The 19,466-nt window shown below is 39.2% G+C and overlaps 1 protein-coding gene across 13 annotated transcripts in view; it reads left to right on the top strand.

Moving 5' to 3' along the window:
- The window catches only part of KCNMA1 (potassium calcium-activated channel subfamily M alpha 1), a 407,193-nt gene that overhangs the window by 231,803 nt on the left and 155,924 nt on the right, over positions 1 to 19,466 (top strand). For all 13 annotated transcript variants that reach the window (XM_075217090.1, XM_075217089.1, XM_075217100.1 and 10 more), the window contains exons 4-5: positions 9,086 to 9,179; positions 9,864 to 9,975. In XM_075217090.1, the coding sequence (XP_075073191.1) occupies positions 9,086 to 9,179; positions 9,864 to 9,975 (206 nt within the window). The remainder of the gene's footprint in view (positions 1 to 9,085; positions 9,180 to 9,863; positions 9,976 to 19,466) is intronic.

Here is a 19,466-nt window from a genome sequence, read left to right as displayed (position 1 = left end):
AACTGATACAGAACGGCTGTGCTCTGTCCATTGTACAAAGTTTTATCCACAGATAAGTTTTGTGTCATATGTAAGGCATAGATAATATAAAGACATTGGTGAAAAACACACATGCAAGGTAAAGCCAATGGATCTAGTAAAAGTTCAGGAATCCAATAAATGAAAGGATAACATAAAACCCTATTTAATATGTTCATTTGCAAGAGAATTCCTACCAGTATTCCACATTGTATTTTTAAATTGCATCTTATCCCTAGCAATTTGTTCAGCTGTAGAAGTAATGGATGCTAAGTGTTTAGAGGACACTGAGTAATCACCCACCTTGATACCATCCTCAGTCATTGAAAACCAATGGATCCAGCCACTCAGTGTCCTCTGTTCTTATTTTACCGGTGTACATTCCTCAACCTTGTTCTATATAGTACAGTAGTTGTTTTTATAAGACAAAATGTATTGTGTCTTACACTAAGGTGTATGCATGACAAGCAAATTGAATGCATCCACAATTGTGTCCAGTAACAGGATTGCACTTTTATAGGTCCACTAGTTTATTGCAATGACAATTTGTCGAATTTCTGTCCCATGACCAACCAAGGTCACCCCCTTGAATTGATTTTATCTTATTGTTTGCATTGCTTGTCAACATGTTTTAGCCAGGAGCATAAAATTAAAAATAGAGATGTTCTTCAAGATTATGATTTAAGACATGTGTTTTTTACAATAATAAAATTAAACAAAAACAGCTCAAGTGATACAATTTAACCATACTTCCTTAGACCTAGTAAGCGATAACTTTGTCTTGGGCTTTATAAAATCCGAAAATCTTGCTCTGGATTAGGTTAAAGACCTCAATAGGCATTTAAAGCATAAACCAGGCATGACAACATTAAATTTAGAGACTGGTTCACAAGCTTATCTATGTGAGGTACACATTTCTGCTTATTATCATCATTGTCAAAACAGTTGATAACAAAACATACAACATAGGTTGCACTAATAAGTTTCAGAAATAAAATAGGAAATAAAACTAGAGTTACTAACTTACTAGTTTAAGACTTGGCGTGAGAGGAGTACGCTTTGGGAAAAATGGCACACTCCAACGCAGGTCTCCCCATAGAATGAACTCCATTACTGGGTGAGACAGCTGATTTTAGCCTTCCTCACACTGCTCCCACCCCCACCTTTGGAAATGAATTCTCCCAATGTTAGGACAGACTGGTTGTCACGGTTCCAACGAGGGACAACTGGATCCTTGTAGTTCACTGGAATTGACGTGACTTCAGCTAGGGGCGCGGAGTCTAACAAGTGAAAGGTGTTCACCAGTGATTCCCGCAAGGTAATATGGACTTTGCGGCTTCCACTTGCAGGTTGCGGCCCCCTAGGAAGTTCCTAGCGAACCACGAGAGAGAGAGCGTAGACAGATGTAGGTAGTATGCGTTGCTACTGGCAACTGGCGAGAAGATGAGCCAAGGGATGTTGCTAGGAGCGGATCTACCGGATAGCCTGTCTCGTTGCCACTGGAGGTGGTAACGATGATGATGCGATATAGGCACCAGGAGTAAATAGCAGAATATACTGTGGCGTAGGAGCCCAGAGGTGCAGGAACTTGGAAAGGCTGAGTAGGAATCCTCGGGAACTTGAGACGACACAGGAGGTGTATTCAATACGGGTGTCAGAGACTGACTGAAAGAACCAACACGGATTTCAGGTCAGGAAGGCATTTTATAGTGTAGTTCCAATTAGGCAGCCAATAGAGGGCAGTAGAAACACAAAAAAATATTAGGACGTTCTGCGCAAGCACAGAACAGTAATCGCCGAACCAAGAAGCAGAGAGACAGCGCTGGAGGAGAGCTGCAGCGTGGAACCAGGTAAGTAAAACAGGACACAGAAATCAGGCAGGGTGAGCAGCGGAGACAATGGTTACACACGCCGGCTCCCGCGCCGGACAGCGGGAGTGCGGCGTGTGACACTGGTTCCCAGAATTACACCGGGCTTTCGAAATGAGTTAACTGTTACCTGAGATAAAGGCCTGCAATTTCAAAGGACAGGACTTCTCACCTCTCTGCTCTGTGACTGGCTGGCCAGGCTGTTTACACACCCTCTGTAAAGCCTCAGCAATGTTATCTGTCCCTGGGACTGGTTACTTTCAAAAGACTCTCGTCACTTTCACAGGTCAAACTCATGTCAATCAGCAAAGCACACGTTGCCATTATTTTACAAGGTTACATAGACAATATACATGGTCATTCATGAATATTCAGGGGAAAAGTATCAGTGATTAGGTGCATTACATAATCGGCACACCTCCCCCTAAACCTAGGGCACGAAGAGCTGTGACCTGTCACTGTCTCTCCTACCCATTCTCAACTTCTGCCTCTTGGCGAGAGATCCATCTGCATTTCCATGTTCTGTGCCTTTTCGGTGTTGAATGTTGAAGTTATATTGCTGCAGAATCAAACTCCATGTTAAAAGCTTTCCATTATCCCCAGAAAATCTATTCAGCCAGCGTAGAGGATGATGGTCTGTAATAATGGTGAAATCCCGTCCATACAGGTAGGACTGTAGCTTTTGAAATACATCCTGCATTTGTGTGCGCAACAGCTTTAATCTCATTCATGGGTAAACCGCTTACAATGCAAAGAATACTTGTCAAATGATACTCTATCTCAAAATAAATAATACTCCCCCAAGTCATTCAGTAATTGTAATTTACAAGAAATGCATTAATGCCCAATGTCAAAATATAAGGAATTATAACTTTATGTTGGTGCCTGCACTGTACATCTTTTATACTGCGTCATTGGGTGTTGAGTAATACTATGTTTCATGTGTGCTACATTGTTAATTAAATTTAGCAATCTCTGACCATAAACATCTACCCTAATTTTAGCCTCAGACAGGATCAAACACATGCCGTCTGTCATACTCCATACACCCATTTGGTCAAGCATTTATTCATTGGCTTGCCACGTAATTAGTGTTCCTAGAAGATAGACTACTCCAACAATGGAGTTGCTTATTTGAAAAGCAACTGCCTATATCCCTCTTTCCTTACATTGTGCTAATCTCTTAGGATTTATACATAGATCTATTTGATTGCAAACCTTTCAGTGCCAAGTGGATATTTTTAAATTCCAAGAAAGACCATGTAGTCACGACCCATTTATAGAATTTTTGACTTTAAGTATTAAGCTGTGTCTTGTTTTCACAGCAACCTTGTTCATGTTGATGATAATCTGTTAATGTTGCTACAGATTATATGTCATCAGGCCTTGAGTGGTAACAAAACTACCTTATATGCCAAGGTTGATGATGGAACAAATTTTAGTTATTTGATGCATATTGTTAATAATTCCACATGTACACTGTTGACTATCTTGTATGTACCTGGGCTACATTGAATTTTTAACACATTCCCTGAATACATCGATGATATCAAAGGAAGTGCTTATTGCAAAGAGGTAGTGTCTCTGAGAATTGCAGATGCTAAGATGTAAGACCTGGGATTTTGATGCAGTTATGCTGGAATAGAGACATATTTAATTATACTGCAGCTATTCATGAAGGGACAGACCCATTCATTATATTGATGGTTTCTTGGAGGCCTTGTTGGCTGTAGCTAAGACTCATTAATGGTGCTTTTAAGGAGACAACTCACAGAAAACCCAGAGAATAGACATTATCAGCTTAACCCTTTATCTCAGAAATGTTCTAAGTTTAAATTGCATGTGCTAACTAGAAATAAAATAGATATTGTAGACTGGTTGTCAGGATCTGTACTTTGAAATCATATAATAAGGATTTTTGCTGTCTTAAAATTGTGCTGTTTATATCTTACTCTTGCCTAATATGAAACATGTACTACACCTTTAGATGTGATAAACATTTGTTGGCATTTACATGTAGTTGGGAATTAAAAATATACAGATATACAGCAGTGGAGAGAACAAAAACAAATTAGCAACACTTACATTTAAATATTTTCTAAATAAAATTAAAATAAAATTTTAGGTATGAGATGCAGTGAATCTATTGGTCTGATCCAAGTTACCTGTTTGTGAATCGCTATTCATTTTGTGTGCTCCATAATTAGACTATATAGCAACCCCAAGAACCTGGCAAGACAAGTCTTTTGGAGAGTTTCACATGATTGTTCTTGGTGATGGATGGATCGGGAAATTATATGCTTAAATGATATGTTCAATGAAAAGTACATTTTTTGTCAGTATCCCCCTCCCCCACCAAATAGCAGAACTGTAGGGGTCCTATGTTAGACACCACCACAGCGCAGGCATTGTGATGTCTACAGGGCAAGGACATGTGGGGGCCCAGCAGTGTTCCACATATGCATTTGAGCACGCATGCTCAGAAGGGGCCTGAAGGCGCGAACAGCATTGCTGGGCCCCTACCCGAATTTTATTATGTGGCCTAGCGATACACTGCTCCAATCCTGACCCCCACAAGCATTGAACTGAATCTTCACATGTTGATGACAAACAGGGACAGTGGAGTGCCAGCAGCGTTGTGTTCCCTTCTAACACAGTCACTGGTTGCACAGTGCCATGCCTCTGCCCAATCAGTTCCTGTGTTAGAAAGAGACACAGTGCTGTTTTGGTGTTTAAGTTGTCTATTTTATCATTGCTGGAATATTACCTGGTACTGCATTGGGATGAGACCTTCTGAATTGTTGGGATTCCCTCACATGAGACCCTCACAGTAACTGGTAGTTGGTGGGAGGTGGAGTATTGACTAAAATTATACTTTTCACGTCCTTTATTCATCATAGCAAGCACACATACCAATAATTCTGTTCTCACAAAATATTGAATTGAGCTACAAGAGATGAGGTTAGACAAATTTGAAATTCATTTTCTGCTTTGCACATTGGCATAATGCAAAAGAACATGTTTTTAATACTAAATCAAAAGAATTAACCTCTGTGATGTGCCATTTGTACAAACTGGGTGTGTAGCACAGATAAATCAATAGATTTATTATTACTATAGATGTCATCTGAAATAAGCACTACCCCATTTTTCCCTTTCTTTTCCCTAACACATACTTGCCAACTTTCGGGTATTCCGGGAGAGGGGCATGACTAGAGGGCGGGAGGGGACTGGCGCGGCCAAACGGAGCATTTGTCCCCACCTCCGTGACGGAAATGCCGTCTTGTTGCGGGGGGCGGGGCTAAAATGACACGATACACTGCGAATCGTGTCATTTTGGCCAGGCAGGTTCGGGATGCGGGAGACTTGCCTGCTCTCCCGGTAGTCCGTGAGACCGACCCGAATTTCGGGAGTCTCACGGACATTCCGAGAGAGTTGGCAAGTATGCGCCAAGCACTGAACAAGAAGAATTAATTTAAATGAGAGGTCATGCTGGATTATTTTAATTCTTCGTGTTTTTTTTTTGTTTTTGTTTTTTTTAAATGTATATTTGTCTAAAATCCTCTCTCTTTTGTCTTTACCCTAGATGGCAAAGAGAATTTCGCCGTTAGGAATTGGACTGAAACATATTATCTTGTGGTTAAAATTAATTGCATTTAATTTTACATTTATTTAATATTTATTAAAATGAATACCTGTGAGTTATTAATCCTGACAAGTGGTGAATGAATCAAGACAGTTTTATTGGTAGTTATTCCTGATATTATGTACATTGCTTTCTAATTTAATATGAATTTAATTTTTGATGTGTTTTGAGTGTTGTTATGCAGCTTTTACAGTTCCCAGCTGCTCCCTGTGACGCCAGAATGATGAATTAACTAATATCAATTGACAAAGGGAGCTAATTGTGCTGCTCGTTACATTATAAATATCTAAAAAGAAATGATAGCCAGGTAATGTACATGACGTAGAGGAACAGGAAAACAGTTGTAGTTCGAAGGTTATATAAACTAGAATCAATTCCAGTACCCAAGTTGTAATATAGGGGTATTTTTATCAGTGGGTGAAAAAGCCCTGTGGTCTCCAAAAACGTGTGTTGTTTTTTTTATTGCCAGTAAGCATTGCCCTATGTACCAAGGGGCATTACTCCTCATGACAGCAGTACATTTGCTGGCTGTATGATTCACAGGGTGTCGCCGGCAATAGGTTCCCCATGCTCTCTATATGGAAGCCTATATAACAAGGATTGCAGAGGTACTTGTAGTACTGCAATCCTTGTTCAGTTATTACCATTTCAAGATTCTTTAAATAAAGCATGTTTTCTATTTTTAACCATTCATTTCATTTTCTACTGTCCACCAAGTGGATCTGAAAATCTAAGTCTAGGCTTTCAGTTCTACTGAGGCAATTGATGAAAAAAGATCATTGTTATCACCACTTGTTAATAAATAGGCTCCATAGTCCTTTACTTTTTCTTCCTTTAGCAATAATAGTATAGCCAAAGGTCTGGATAACATGTGGCTTGCAGGAGGCAGAACATGTACAGGGAGTTTAGGTGGGAGAGAGGAGGGTGTTTTGCTTCAGGGAGGAGAAGGGAAATGTTTTACTACATAGGTGATGGAGGGTGTTACTACAGATGTGGGTGCATGTATCACTAGTAATGTGAGGGAAGCAAAATGTGTCACAGGGGAGGGGCATGACTTGCTCCCTATGTGATGTGGCACACGCACTGTCTGTCGCCATGGACAGATTTTTTTCAACAATTTTAAAAGCATACTTGTCTACTTTCAATTTTTTCTCTGGGAGATCATGGAGGGGTGGTGAATTGCTCCCCCCTGCCAAAATGATGCAATCTTGTCATTTCACTGCGAGGGCGGAGCTAAAATTATGCAAATATCATCATTGAGGGAGGGTCCTCTACCCTCTTCGGCTCTTTTGTCAGCGTATGTACTTGTTCTGTTTTATGTTTCATTTGTATTTTGTATGATTTAAAACTCTTGACTTTCCAGTGCTGCAGAGTTTTATGGCACATTACAAATAAATGAGGATGAGGTTCCTCTGTTCCTTTAATAAATTATAAGTATTTTCTATGTTTTAGCAAGTTAAGTTTTATTGTGTCCCCTTCAAATAAATACATTCCCCTAATGCCATCCTTGAAGCAAAAAAGCTGTGCACCCCTGGTCTACACAAACAGAAATGATATGAAATTTACATTTACCACTTTCAGTGATTATAGACCATAAAAACATTTGTAATCGGTCTTATGTTCACATACCATACTTTCTTGTGTGTTTTTTTTTTTTATTTTTATGTTAATACAAATTTGTGTATGCCAAATAATTTAAGTTCTGATTTACAGTCATGTAAATAAACGTGTGTTGCAGCATTATGTGTGTGGTTTTCCCTGAAAGGAGCAGAACCCCTTTTAGAATGGCACATTGAAAAATATCTTCGACGGCTATAGACCAGGCAGGACGTCCTTTCACGTAGGCTTTGCAGCCGTCCATAAGATTTGTCACTTCTCTCCTTGCTACAGTATACCAAGCAGCACAGCAACTAATCTTATTGACTATCGTAACGTCATCATTCTCTGCTGTCCATAGAAGCATAGACAAGAATACAAATGAAAGTTCTATGCTACAATCTTTTGCAGCTTTCGGTTGACATGTTAGCATACTTATTCAATCTGCACTCCTGCTTTTTTGCTGATCTGATTAATGTTCACCATTTGTATAGCAAATCATTTATTTTGGAATTGATTCCCATCTTTTTTAGATTGAATGAAAAAGCCTAACGCAGAAAACAAAACCTAAGAAAAGTTAATATTTTATTTCTTAAACTGTTTAATTATCATATCTTCAATATTGATAGCATTTCTGGCTAAATTAGGAATTTTAACTTGTTATACGTTAGGGTATGCATAAAAATACATCAGTGATCATGAAAAATACAATACTTTATTATATCACACCTGGCCCCTTTAGCAAAATTAAGTGGACAAAGATTTGCAAAACAGATGAGGTTTTGGTTAGATCTGGGCTTTGTTTGATGGGATGAGATCATGTCCTCTAGGTCTTTCTTGCCTGATATTTTTCTTATTATGCTTTTTGTATAATGCTGCATTCAGGTTTTTTTGCTAAAAGTGCGTAAAAAAAAGTAGCACTTACAATTAGAGATGAATGAACCATCCCATGTTTTGTTTTGTTTCCCAAACTATTTTCAAATGTTGTTATTTAGTTGATTTTGGCAAAACCAGGTTTGTGTTTTATTTTGTATTTCATCAAAAAATTGAAAGCTGATGGAAAATGATAAAAAAAAACAACACAAAAATCAGGTCATTTTGTGACGTTTCTTTGTTCCTATTTATATGCCCAGTTATTGAAAATCAAATGTCAACACTAATGATTTCTTAATAATCAGCATTATATATGTACATTTATATACAATTATTATTACAATACGTAAAAGGTTAATACATTATGCCCAAACACTTTCAAATTCAGGGCATGTCAAACCATACAAACAAAGTGGATCATCAAATATATGATAATGATTGAATTAAAGATATAGCGCATAAAATACACACCTGCCTTGCTTTACTTTCCTACACACTTTAAGCATCGGTCCTGCTGCATCATGCAATTCCCCCTCTCTGACCACCAGAGTCAACAGCTGTTTCTTTCTGAGGAGTCCTGCGGTTACTGCTCACTGGTCCAGTTATACCATGTGACTTGTACATGGACTTCTGGAAGTTGTAGTTGGACTTGTGATATAACATTTTGCAGAGAGAGGGCTACAACTGCCAGAAAGTCAGAAGCCTGGGCTGTCGGCAACAAGATCTTGCAAGATCTGATATTCTAAAGAGAACAGTCAATCAATATGTATAAATGTAAAATATGGAAAATTTGGATTTGGAACTTTTTTTCCACCCAATATGTAAATCTACTGCTTTCTCCAAGCGACTTCTTTTGAGACAGATTAGTACGGTTTTTACCAGACTTTTCATTATGCTTTGCAATAAAAGAATATAGCCAAGCACTATTTCTGAATATAAACTGCAGCAAGGTAATAATTTCTATTAAATCTCACATTGTTTTATATGTACAGTTGTAATTGCTGTTCTGTATTATTATGTTGTTTTCTTGTTGTTCAGTTTTAAATCCTTCAAAATAGACATTGTTATCTCTCTGTTTTTCCAGCCCAATTGAAACCTGCCAAAACTTCTACAAGGATTTCACACTCCAGATAGACATGGCTTTCAACATCTTCTTTCTGTTATACTTTGGCCTGAGGGTAAGTGGTTTTTCTCTACTCTCAGTTTATTTGTATAAACCGGGTGCCTAGGTAAAATCATAGAATGCTATTAAAATCCCAAGGTCAAGATATGGATTAATTTAAGTATTAAACAGTTTTTTAATTTTAATTTTTAAACAGTATTTTCAAAAGATCTCCATTGTAAATTGTATGCATTTGTTTTAGGACAGTTTATGAATCCTTCCTCCAAGTACTTTTAATGTTATGAATATATCTTGCAAGCATGTTCTTTCATGACAAATGTTAGAAGATGGGCTGTGGATGCCATTTGACTGAATCACTATATTCCATTGTCAACATGTTGTTCACACACAAGGGAGGTTTTCAGTTGGCTGCAAGGTGACTCAATGTTTCTATAGGACGGTCCACAGAGACATATCGTGTAGGAGTTTTTACTAATATCTCTGCTCATTTTCCCTTGCGTCCCATAGAGGTGTAAGGGAAAATGATGGGAGATTTCTGTACCATATTAGTCGGCAAGTTGCACAGCCAGACATCTAGTTGATGACTTGGCGGCCATCTGAATTCCCCTCTAAATGTGAAGCACACCATAGTGGACGGTGACAAAATTCACTCAGGACCTCAAATTACCCTGCATTTACTGTGAATTTAAACCTTCAGGCCTTGTAGTATGTAATTTTGTCTGTTCTTGTCTTTTCACAGTTCATCGCTGCCAATGACAAACTGTGGTTTTGGCTGGAGGTGAACTCTGTGGTTGATTTCTTTACCGTGCCTCCTGTGTTTGTGTCTGTTTATTTAAACAGAAGCTGGCTGGGTAAGTGAAAAATAATTACTTTGTACTGTAAACACACCTGTGGACTAGTGTGTTAGTAGTACAAGTGACTCTTACAGACTCCACATTGCATGACCATTATAATGCTAAACTATTTCAGTTAGAAGATGTCTTGAAATGCTGCGGAAGGATGTGTTTGGCATTAGGCTTTAGTGGACAATTTATGTTTCATCTCTGGGAAGAGGTTGGTTTTAGGATGAGGTGGAGGTTAGGATATGATTATCTGTCAAGGAATTCCAGGCTGAACCTAGGCTTACAGGAAGGGAGAGCAATGACTCCTCAAGCAGTTGACCTCTATCTTATGGGAACAATTGCAGGTGATCAATTTTCCTAGAAACATAGTCTTAGTTGTCCACTATAGTCCTCTTTTTTTTTTTAGAACTTAACATATACTTTATTTGCTTTTACAAGCTGTGAGGATGCAAGAGGAGGTCTTCATGATGTTCTTTTTTTTAAAGAAAATATTGCTTACCTATATATAGGATACATTGATTGTAACTAGAGTCATTGCAATTGTTAATTTCTTCCTACACAAGATTGATAAGGGATATGTTGACACATTCATGATGTAATATTATATGTTTGAATATGCCCTACATAATCTTTTTGACCAATTCTACAATTAAATATGTGGTACTGCAATGGGCATTACATTGCTACCTATTGCATATTATTATAATTAGATTGGTCTGTGACAGAAGTCATTTACAGCTATAGCATTACAGATATTAAAATTTTAACTGTAGAATATTGGTATCAATGCATTTTTGTGCCAGTAGTATGGACGTTAGGTAGTGAACATCACTATAGCAGGGCCCGGTTTGAATAAATAAACATGTGGCCATTGTAAAGCACAGCATATTATGTCTGCAATATTTAATTAAAATAATATATTACACAGAGCTTTATGATCAGCATAAGCATAAGGTGGGCACAGATGATGATTCATGATTAGACAACACCGTGGTGTATTGTGAGATAGTATGATAGAGGAGTGATTAATGAAGCAAATAAGTGGTACGAAAAATAGTGTATTGGCATCTGTGAAATACAGTATACTGTCATCCTCTGGCTTGGATGGGGTATGACTTAAATTGTACAACTTAATGAAAGAGTCACTCTCTTAGGCTCTCTCTCTACACAATGGTTAAATAAGTACTGCTTTTCCTCAGGTGCTGTTTGCTGTATCTACTGTTAAAACTAAAGTGGCTATAACTATATATCACTCCCATGTTATGCCAAACTCAACCTAATATTCCTGAATTTGCGCAGGTACTTTTGTTGGTGCATCTTGGGTGTCACTAAGTACAGAGATAGCATTTACCATAGACGTAAATGGTCTGTCACTAAGGTAATTATTATTAATTTTTTATTTATTGGGCACCACAAAGTGTCCGTAGCGCTGTATAGAAACAAACAATAGGACACTACAAGGTTAATCAGCATGGTACAGTTAACAATAAGTACTATAAGCTCAAAGCACAGCTAAAGAGACAGGCTGAAAGGTTGAGGGTGAGAGATATTTAGCACAAGCTGGAAACCTGTGCCCAAGAGGGTGGCCGCGGCTGACAGTTTAAGAGCCACTGGTAGGTGCAGAGAAAAGCGAGAGGAGACAAAGGGCAGAAGGTCCAAGAGGAGGTTGGCTGAGTAGCTGGAGAGCAAAGTTAAAAGTGTTGGAAACAGCAGGAGAGAGGGCCCTGCTCAAATGAGCTTACAATCTAAAGGGAGAGGCAAACAAATTGAAGATGCAAGAGTGATATGGAGATAGTCACACGGAACGAGAGAGGAAGGGGGAAGAAGGGATGAGAGGGAGAAGTAGCCGACAAGGTGAGTAGTTAAGCTGATGACTGAAGGGCATTTAAGAATAGCTGGGTTTTTAATGCCTGTTTGAAACTGCACAGGTTGGGGGATGTTGTGATGGAACAAGTGAGAGCGTTCCAATGGAGGGGGGCAGCGCGGGACAAGTCTTGGAATATGTGCATGAGAAGAGGTAATCAGAGGGGAAGAGAGGTGACCATCATTGGCCGATCGCAGTGGGCGGGGTGGAGTGTGAATAGAGATGAGGTTTGAAATGTAGGAAGCAGTGGACTTGGCAAGAGCATTGTATGTAAGGGTAAGGAGATTGAAAATTATCTTGTTTGTACGAGCCCTGACTCCCACTAGCCGTCAGAGATAAGACCATCTTTCACAGTTGCCTGTACAAATATGATTGCCTTCATGTAGACTTATTTTCCTAGTGCCTGGTCTGCTTAATGAAAAAGTATTTTCAATGCTCTTCTAAAGATAAAGAAAGCACAACTTGTACCTATAAAAGCTGATTATTGCCAGATCCTCAGTTTTAGCAATCTGCATCTCCTTTTATTTGACATTTTTTTTAAGTAAGACTTTGTGTTCTATTTCTAAGTGACGAGCTGGAGACAATACTTTTCCTCCTAAGCCTTTTTTCTATCATCTTAAGGCTAAAATGTCCCGACTACAATCTTTCAACCATAGCGCTTTATTTATAACTCTTTATTTTGTCAGGTCGGAGTAATAAAATATTACATTTTAGTGCGTGAATATAACAAAGTAGACTTTGGTTTCCGAGTCTCAAAATCGCCATGTACAATACAATTGAAAAAAAACCAACTTTTTGTTTTATTTTAACAAAAGTAAACTTGGGTTTGATTTTTGTGACATGCTGGAAGGAGGGGGACTCTTTCTTTTTTGACCACATACTGTCCTGTGTGATTTATCTTGCAACCATTACTTACTGAAACTATGCAAAGGACAAACACTTCTTAAATAATGTTAGTCCTCATATATCTTAAATTAACTCTCAGCAAAACATTTAATTAGTGCGCTATAAATAGCGTAGCAAACAAAATTTACTTATATATTCGCTTACTAAGCTGAAATACACTGGATCACCAGAATATCACAGCACAAAGCTATTTGCCTTTTTATTAAAATAATAAGAGTTGACATTGTATTTTGTTGAATAGCAGGTGTACCGATCAGTTCTCCCTGTGACATCCCCGCAAGTTCACCATCACACCCTACATACTCAGCTGTACTGAAAGCTGCAATAGGACAGGATTGATAGGACAACAGCGAATGTAGTTCAGTGTCCAGGGGATGTCAAATTGGGAATTTAAAGTGGTCCTGGAAGATATTCTGAAAGTGACCTTATGTTCTAGCCTGCATCAATTTGTTAGCATTCAGGGTTCAAATCAACAGGAGGTGTGGAAATATATGTGCCGCCACATTGCACTCGCTGCCGGTGTGTGTGCTTATATCTATCTTGCTAGATGTAAACCTCTACACCTGGGAGTCATTGGTGTTGCACATGTTCTAATTTTATCCAGAAGTGGGATACTTCAGGATATATGGTACGCAGACTTACATGTTTTTCTGTGTTGCACTTATATGGGTGTCATATAAATTGGTAATATTGGGATACCAATCCCACACACCCCATAGGATTGTGGGGTTATTGGTGATACTGCCCCTACCAAAAATACCACAGAGTTATACTATGTTTGCTCTTTCCGCATTTTTGTACTGATCGGTGGAGTTCTGGAGGACTACAAGTACAGCAAAGACTACTCCACTATTTCCCAACAAAACCCAACGCTATTTTCCTCACGGTACGCATGTTATTGCTCTATCCCATGTTGCATATTTAATATACCACTGAAAGGCGCCCTGCTTGTATTTCTGTTGCATATATATATATATATATATATATATATACAACAACATCCCCACATTACATCAATACACAACCCTCCCGTCACACACACTTACCTGCTCGGCAGACTAACTGACAGTCGCTTACTGAGTCACTCCATACCTTATCACTGGGCTGCCTCCTACTGACCTGTCTGACACTTTGAACTTCTTGGTCAGAGAAATCAAGGCATCCCTTGTATTAATGCTGTCCCTGTATTGACTTCTTCCCATGTCATTCCCTCCTGAATTGATTAGCCACCATATCATGAGTTCCTTATATTGGTGCTCCCCATGCCATACCCCACTGCATTGATCAATCTCTGTATAATGACCCTCTTGTATTGTTCTTCCATATCATGTTGCCCACTCCCCCCTACCCCAAAAAAATTAATTTTCCCTTGTACTTGTGATTATGACAGTAAAAGCAACATGGCCTGCGCATTATTATTATTGTTGATTTGTAAGATGCCACAGTATGCCGCAGGGCCAGACATTGCGGAAAACAGGCCAAATGTTAAGCAAGAACCTACAAGGTAGACAATATAAAGGCATACGTGAAAATAAAGAACAGATTTTTGATTTGCTATTGGGCTACCTTTCATTGTTTGATCAATGCCAAAGCTTTCCTCTTTTGGACCAGGGCATTAGGTCCTCCCATCAAGTTTAACAACCATCTGGCTGCAATTTAAGGAACCCCTTGATAGAATTTGCACAATTAACATATAATTAAACAGTCAACTAGATAATTACCTTTCATAAATACATTACATTACGGACAACGGTACAACGGGCGATTACGAAGATAAGTGTATAATACTAGGTACCTACGCAGCGAATCTACACACAGTTGTTATGCTACTGTACAATGCACATATATTTTGCGGTTATAAGGAGGAGAAAGGGTGTTTTTGGAAATGCCCTTTGTGTTGAAGTTTGTGTAAATTTTATCTAGGGGTTCCTTACAATACAGATTGATCACTCTGCTTTATCTACACTGTGCCTTTCAAAACCAACTGTTGATCATATACAGCTCAGTGTCCAGAACATACAGTAAGTCCGCATGGCCTAATGACCACCATATAACTTATTGAACAAAAACAATATATGTCACATATCTGTGAGGAGTTTGTATGTTCTCCCCATGTTTGCGTGGGTTTCCTCCGGATGCTCCAGTTTCCTCCCACACTCATCATCATCATCATCATCATCATTTATTTATATAGCGCCACTAATTCCGCAGCGCTGTACAGAGAACTCACTCACATCAGTCCCTGCCCCATTAGGGCTTACAGTCTAAATTCTCTAGCACACACACACACACACACACACACACACTAGGGTCAATTTGTTTAGCAGCCAATTAACCTACCAGTATGTTTTTGGACTGTGGGAGGAAACCGGAGCACCCGGAGGAAACCCACGCAAACACGGGGAGAACATACAAACTCCTCACAGATAAGGCCATGGTCGGGAATTGAACTCATGACCCCAGTGCTGTAAGGCAGATGTGCTAACCACTACGCTACCGTGCTGCCCTACTCCAAAAACATACTAGTAGGTTAATTGACTGTTAACAAATTGACCCTAGTCTGTGTGTGTGTGTGTGTGTTAGGGAATTTAGACTGTAAGCTCCAATGGGACAGGGTCTGATGTGAGTTCTCTGTACAGGACTGCGGAATTAGTGGCGCTGTATAAATAAATGATGATGATGATATTACACCATACACCTTCACATGCAGGTCTATGACACCATATAGCACCATACACCGTAACATTCCATAATATAGTCCTAATAAGCCGTCATAGAGAAATACACAGTACAGAATGATCATTCTACCTACTGGAACATAGTCCCAAAACATGTTACACAGAGGATAGGTTTAATTCTTAACTGTCCAACTAATGGTCTTTGTCACTCTGATGTGAATATTGCATTATTGGAGTAAATATACAGAAGCCCTTCTCTACCAAATTAATGTCTGTGTCAGAGAAAAAGGTATCGGTAGCATTCTGAGCAGGGACATAAACCTGGAAAGAGCTGGGGACACAAGTGACACCATGTTGGGCCCCCTTGTCAAGCCAACAGGCTGAATTTTTGTTGGCTTGTGGGGTTCAATAAGAAACTGTTTGTGCCAGCGTACCTGGATTCCCACATATGCACACTTTAAAGCAACAGAACTAAAAGTTTAAAACTGAAATACCTGATGCATAACCAAAACGCTTCATCTCACTTGTTCCCTTATTTCCTAAATTTGTTTAATAATAAAATGATGCACATATATAGAGTAAAATGCTGGTACTAAGGAATGGTGCTTTAATGAAGGGGGTTAAGAGTTAAGATGATCCTGCTAGTAGAGAAGGAGATGTATATATTTGTGCTTCTCCTTGGCATCAAAAATCGCCCTCTATCACTTTTTTTTGAGGTCTTATTAGAACAGGGCTACTGTTATAAGATCTAAAGTTACTTAATGATCATGCCATAAAGGCACTATATTTATTTAAAAAAAAACACTAAAGCCTGATAACCCTCTCTCGTAGTAGGAAATATTTCTGGAGAAATGCTGCCCTCCGGTGTAGACAAAATGTATTTGACAATAAGTACTTTTCTAGTTTCTACTTCTTAAAGGAAAACTTCTCTTCTAAAGATATGTGTACAACTGCATAACAAACTGTTGTATTACTATTCTCTAGCTGTGTGCTTTTGGTTACATTATCAACTTTTTTCAAAGAACCAACTTAGTATGCTTATGAGCGTAGCATGCTTTCAAGTGCATCAAAGCTTTGCATGTATTTACTTTTTCAGTTATACCCATAATTGACAAAATTACAGTTTTCACTTTCTTCAGTAAACAGGCAAGAAAAGAAAACCTCATATTTTTCATCTGCTATTAAAATCTAAATGATATGACAGACTTTGGTTTGTATTGTAAGTGCTCGCAAGCACAGATGTTTAAACTTTTTATTGCTCTATTCTATTCTATTGTGAGATTTTATTATACGTTAATGAGCAAATAGGGATTCCTAGAGGCGGGTTACCAAATGCTTAATTTCTAAACAAAGCAAAAACAAAAGCTTGGCGTAATAAGCCTACATTTTTTTTTTTCTGTAAATAAGCACATTTGTGCCACACTAGAGTCCTGCCAGTCATGACTCCAGGGTGGCTGATGGAAACTGAGCAACAGCGTTTCATGCACTGATTTTGGTCCCCGACCAAATCATGTCCCAGCATAACAGCCACTGACATGACATGCGGGGGATATGTAGCTCTACAGCAGCTGGAGAGTCCAAGGGGTGAGCTGGACCATGTAACTGACCGTGGTGTGAGGTGTGAGCTGGGTCATGTAACAATCTGCCTTGGGAGGGGTTTGGAAACCGCTTCCCCATAACTAAAAGGATAGACCCACCTCTGCTCTGTCACAGCATATCATTATGGCATTCTGGTTTGATACCTATTTAACATGTAATATTACGATAACAAAATGAATGGTATTGTGACCAACACTTACTACTTTCACCACTCTTTCATTTCTCTATAATCACACTCTCACCTCAGCCTTAGAAACGTCTGTCCTTGCCACCATTCACAACCGCCACTGTTTAATCCCCAGCTGTGGCTCTCCAAATTGCTATTTGCAAAAATAATCCCTTACAGCTGAGTGCTACTGGAAGGAATCTCGCTCAAACGTTCACTTCATCAAATTTAATTCTTTGCTTTTTTCAAGTTTCCACCTGATCATCCACCTCACGTCTCCTTTTTTCTATCTTCAACTTCTTCCTCTGCCCACTCCTTCAACTCTCCCCTTCTACCTTACAGTTCTCAACTTTGTCACATATTTCACCACTGAAATTGACACCAACCGTCAAGAAATCACCTTCTGCCAAGCACTTTACTCATGTCCATCCCCTCTACCCACTACCCCTTCTAGAGGAATTAAGATTTTGCTATTTGGTCATCTTCTCCTTCCTCTACTTGCTCTCTTGACCTCTTCTGCCCTATCAACTTCTCTGCGTCCTCTTCCCCAGCACCTGCCTGCATCTAGCCCACCTCTTCAATTTGCTTCTATATACCGGCTTCTCCCCTTTCATTATTTTTAACACATGCTCCTCTCACCTCTCCTCTTGACCCTGCCTCTCTCCCTAACCACATCTCAATGTCTCTCCTCACAATTGCCTCTAGACTGTTAAAGTGGCTTGTCTGTAACAAGCTCATTAGCTTTCTCTCCTCTCACTCCCTCCTTGACCCACTCCAATTGTGTTTTCCCACTGATACTGCCAAATAATTTCTGTATACTGCGTTTAAGGGTCACTTGTCCATGCTCATTCTCCCAATCCTCTTTACCACTTTTGACACCATTACCTTTTGACTATTCTCCTATCTGTACATACTTTACGCCATTCTGTACTGATCTCTCCTGGTTCGTTTCCTACCTATCAAACTGCTCCTTCTCTACCACATTGGGTCACAGAAATCTTAGTCCTCTACTCTTCTTGCTTTATACCTTCATCCGTAGTATGTCCATCTGTCTCTTGGTTTATTCCTCATGAACATTTCAGTGCTATTTAAAGCTCAACATTCTTAAACCGGAGCATCTTCACTCCTTCTATAGTCTCCGAACCCCTATTCACATCTCTCTCACCTTGGGCAACTCTACACTCCTCTTTGTCCCTCTTGTCCACTGCCTGGGTGTCACGCTTGGGCAGTGGTGCAGCTACCACCACTGCAGTCGGTGTAGACACTACAGGGCCTGGAGGTAAGGGGAGCACAGCAATTCCAGTCAATACTTCTGATACCCCGCTCTTCTCTTCTAAGCACGTGCAAGGGCTGGTATCTGTGCAGTTAAGCTCCCATTTCCTTAACTACAGCTATATTGTGTAGTTTTTTGCTTGTTTTGTTCGTTGCTTGACATACTGAAAATACTTTTAGGTATACATTGTTTCCTCGCCTTTTCATGTTTATTTGATTTATTTTCACGGATACTTATGTCACCAGTATAAAAATGTGCAGAACACTCAAATACTAACAGTTCTACAGGGTATTTTAAGTCTAGAAATAATAGCCCTTACTAATTATATGTCAGAAACACTGGTGTTTGCTAGGGAATTTTAGAGAATGTGTTTAAACTATTATATATTTTAAATGTAATGTTGCATTGCAGCAGTGATACTGTTGTAAATTACCATATTATTATATAGCATCCAGTGCTGTAATAATATATGCATTTCTATAGTAATATTCTCCTGTTATTTTCCTGTTGGATGCAGGAGGTTGCTAATCTTACTTACACCCCTCATCAGCTGGATATGAGGATTGGCACGTGTAGCTGTGGGAGGGGGTGCTATAGCCAGAACACACTTTCATAGAGTGTCCAAAAGGAGCTTAGGCTTTAATATTCTGATAGCAAATAGGGGGGTTTTAAAGCGCTACACAGGAAAGGATCAGTTGAGAATCTGTGCAGACTAGTATCCTGAAGCTGCATGAAATATTTCTCTTCCTCCCTATAGCTTTGACTCTCTTCTAAAGGATTCCAGGATTTTTCCATGATCTCTGACAAACCTTAAACTAGCAATGCTTTCCTTTGCTATTTAGAAGTGTTCATTCAGGACACTGGTGTATGAGGTGCCTTGATCCATCTTAGCTTGGACAGCAGAATCTATCTGTTCATGTATAAGATCTACATCTTCTGAGGACAAGGGATGCACTCCATACTCCCTGACATCAGAGCACATGCAGAGTAAATTTTACACCTGTGTGAGACATG

This window comes from Mixophyes fleayi, chromosome 6, assembly GCF_038048845.1.
Source record: "Mixophyes fleayi isolate aMixFle1 chromosome 6, aMixFle1.hap1, whole genome shotgun sequence".
NCBI lineage: Eukaryota > Metazoa > Chordata > Amphibia > Anura > Limnodynastidae > Mixophyes > Mixophyes fleayi.
Note: the sequence above shows the minus strand (reverse complement) of the source record. Positions and strands in the feature narration are given on the sequence as shown.